This window comes from Penaeus vannamei, chromosome 2 (assembly GCF_042767895.1).
Source record: "Penaeus vannamei isolate JL-2024 chromosome 2, ASM4276789v1, whole genome shotgun sequence".
Classification (NCBI taxonomy): Eukaryota; Metazoa; Arthropoda; class Malacostraca; order Decapoda; family Penaeidae; genus Penaeus; species Penaeus vannamei.
This window is the reverse complement of record NC_091550.1, coordinates 4,843,740-4,846,239: the sequence shown is the minus strand read 5'-3', so window position 1 is coordinate 4,846,239 and position 2,500 is coordinate 4,843,740. Positions and strand designations below refer to the sequence as shown.

Here is a 2,500-nt window from a genome sequence, read left to right as displayed (position 1 = left end):
AACTTGTTACCCTGAACGTACATTTACAAGTAGATACGTCCAAGTACCAAAACAATCATAACCTACAACCGCACCATCACCCGAGATAACTCACAAACGCCCCTTAATAAACCTCAAGCGCCCTCCCACCTCGTCCCCGCCGAAGTGGAAGAGGTCCAGCGGCCCGAAGAGAGACACCATCTCCTCGTAGATCTTGCTCAGGACGGAGAAGGTGTTGCTGTTGACCACGTTGAGTTGGCCGCAAGGAGGTTCTGAACAGTATGAATGCCAAGGTTCCTAGAAGTCAAGATTGTGGGTTAATGTTAAGGCCAGTCCGGATAAGTAGAGAGGGTTGGTGTCAGGAGGGGCATCCGACTGGGAAATTCCGTGCCAACCCCCCCCCCCCAAAAAAAAAAAAAAAAAAAAAAAAAAAAAAAAAAAAATAAAAAAAATATATATATATATATATATATATATATATATATATATATATATATATATATATATATATATATATATATATATGGAATGAGCCGTAATAGGAAGATCGGTGGAGGCGGCTCACCCATAACGGCGACGCCATATAGAAATGGGAGAAAGATGAGAAGTTAAAGTCAATCTGCGCGACTTACACTTCAGCGGTTCCTGTTTATTTGTCATAGGGATATGAGGAGACAACAAGGATTTGCCCAAAAACAGTTTACCTTATTCAGGCAGACAACGAGCTTGCCCAGTCCTTCTTTCTCTGCCCACTGCCACCCATTGCCCACGTGGGCGGGGACGTCGAACTCCGGCAGGACGCGGATGCCCCGGACCCTCCCGTACTCCACCAGGTGGCGGACGTCTGCTGGGTAGTAGACCTGCTGGGGACTGTAGGCGCCGTAGAAGGCCATCTTGGGAAGCGCCTCGAGGTGGAGCGGGAAGGACTGGGAGTCGGTGATGTGCCAGTGGAAGGTGTTGAGCTTGTTGGCCGCCATGGCGTCCAGCGTCCGCTCGATGCTCCTCACGCTCAAGAAGTTCCTCGAGGTGTCCAGGAGGATCCCGCGGTACTTGAAGGCTGGCGCGTCAGTCAGAGTCACGGGAGATGCAATCTGCAGATGGACAAAATGTCGACACTTTCTTTTTCCGGCATTCTCTTTAACCAGAGTACCTTATGCACACTTGCTTATCATACATTCCCCAAGCCTCCAAAAACTTGTAAGCGAGCAAAATGGGGTCCAGGATGAGGTCCCCCCCCCACCCCCACCCCGAACACTCACGCGAAAAGCTCCCTCGTCCTCATCAAAGGCTATGAGTTGCGAGAGCGTCTCCAGCCCATGGCGAGCACCGAAGACGCTCAGCGAAGAGACGTTGACCTTGGTGACCTGATCTTGCGTGAGCACATCGAGGGTGTAGGCTTCGGGAGTCTCGAGGGTGAGTCTCGTGTCGGCGCCGCTCACCACGATGCTCACTTTGACCTTCTGTTCGAATATCTGTAAGAAATAGCTTTTGTAGAACGACTTTTCTGATCCTTAAATCGCTGTGTTCAACTCTCTTCATAAATAGAAGATTTTCGATCTTCGTGACCTCATTTATGTATCAAATTGACCTCGCTTACTGACCTCCGGGGGAATATGACCCGCTGCCTCTTCGTTGCCGTGTTCTTTCGCCAAGTTGTTCACAAAGATGTCGAAAGCTTTTTGTACCAGGCTTTCCCCTTCGCCGTGAGCTTTGATAGTATCCACTGTCAAATGCTTAAAGAGGAATCTTATTGTCTGAAAAGGGACAAACATATTATCTTCTTAGGCTATCTCATATTTATTTATTTTTTTCTGCTTCTGTTGTACTTTTGTGATCGTGTTTCCAGATCCATGAAGAAGTCTCTGTGCTATTACATTAAGGGGAAAAAATGTGTGATTTCTACGTTCTATGCTCCTCATGTATTGTCTAACTTACTACTTACACGTTTCAATCTGTAAACTCATTTGTAAACGATAGCAAAGTCACTCGTATTTTTTCTGAGGAGTGTCAAGGCTCAAAACGTTTTATGTAACATTACCATAGCTACCCATAATCAATTGAAAAATCTAAGACGATCGTAAGCTACAGGGTATTATTGTCTGTGAAAAAAATTTAGCAGAGTTCGACAGGCCCTAGGACTGGTTTCCTTATAGTTCAACAGGCTTGACCTAAAGGTTGTTGATCCTTTTAAAGTAGAATCAAACCCACTGTCAAAAAAGGTTGGCGGATCCCCGGATTAGATAATGTCAACAATAAAATAAATGCGAGTCTGTGTTATTATCCTCTATATACTTGAAAGTGTCCTTCTATGAGTATTTATATCTTTTATAAGATATATTTTAATCTTAATTTTAAACAATGAAAAGTTTTGTTGTACTCTTCTCTAATATTTAGACAGAAATCTTCATTTGAGTTATGCAAAAAGTATAAAGTAAATGATTCATGTACACGCTTTTACCTACACAATCTTACAGTTTATAGGCACATTTTACTTAAAAAACGTACATGCATATATACCCTT

The 2,500-nt window shown here is 44.0% G+C and overlaps 1 protein-coding gene across 1 annotated transcript in view; it reads right to left on the bottom strand.

Annotated features, from left to right (window-relative positions):
- The window catches only part of LOC113811284 (chitooligosaccharidolytic beta-N-acetylglucosaminidase-like), a 7,944-nt gene that overhangs the window by 1,847 nt on the left and 3,597 nt on the right, over positions 1-2,500 (bottom strand). Inside the window, exons 3-6 of the mRNA XM_070129018.1 lie at positions 1,581-1,733; positions 1,239-1,451; positions 684-1,070; positions 130-276 (exon numbers count right to left, since the gene is read on the bottom strand). Coding sequence (XP_069985119.1) covers positions 130-276; positions 684-1,070; positions 1,239-1,451; positions 1,581-1,733 — 900 coding nt within the window. The remainder of the gene's footprint in view (positions 1-129; positions 277-683; positions 1,071-1,238; positions 1,452-1,580; positions 1,734-2,500) is intronic.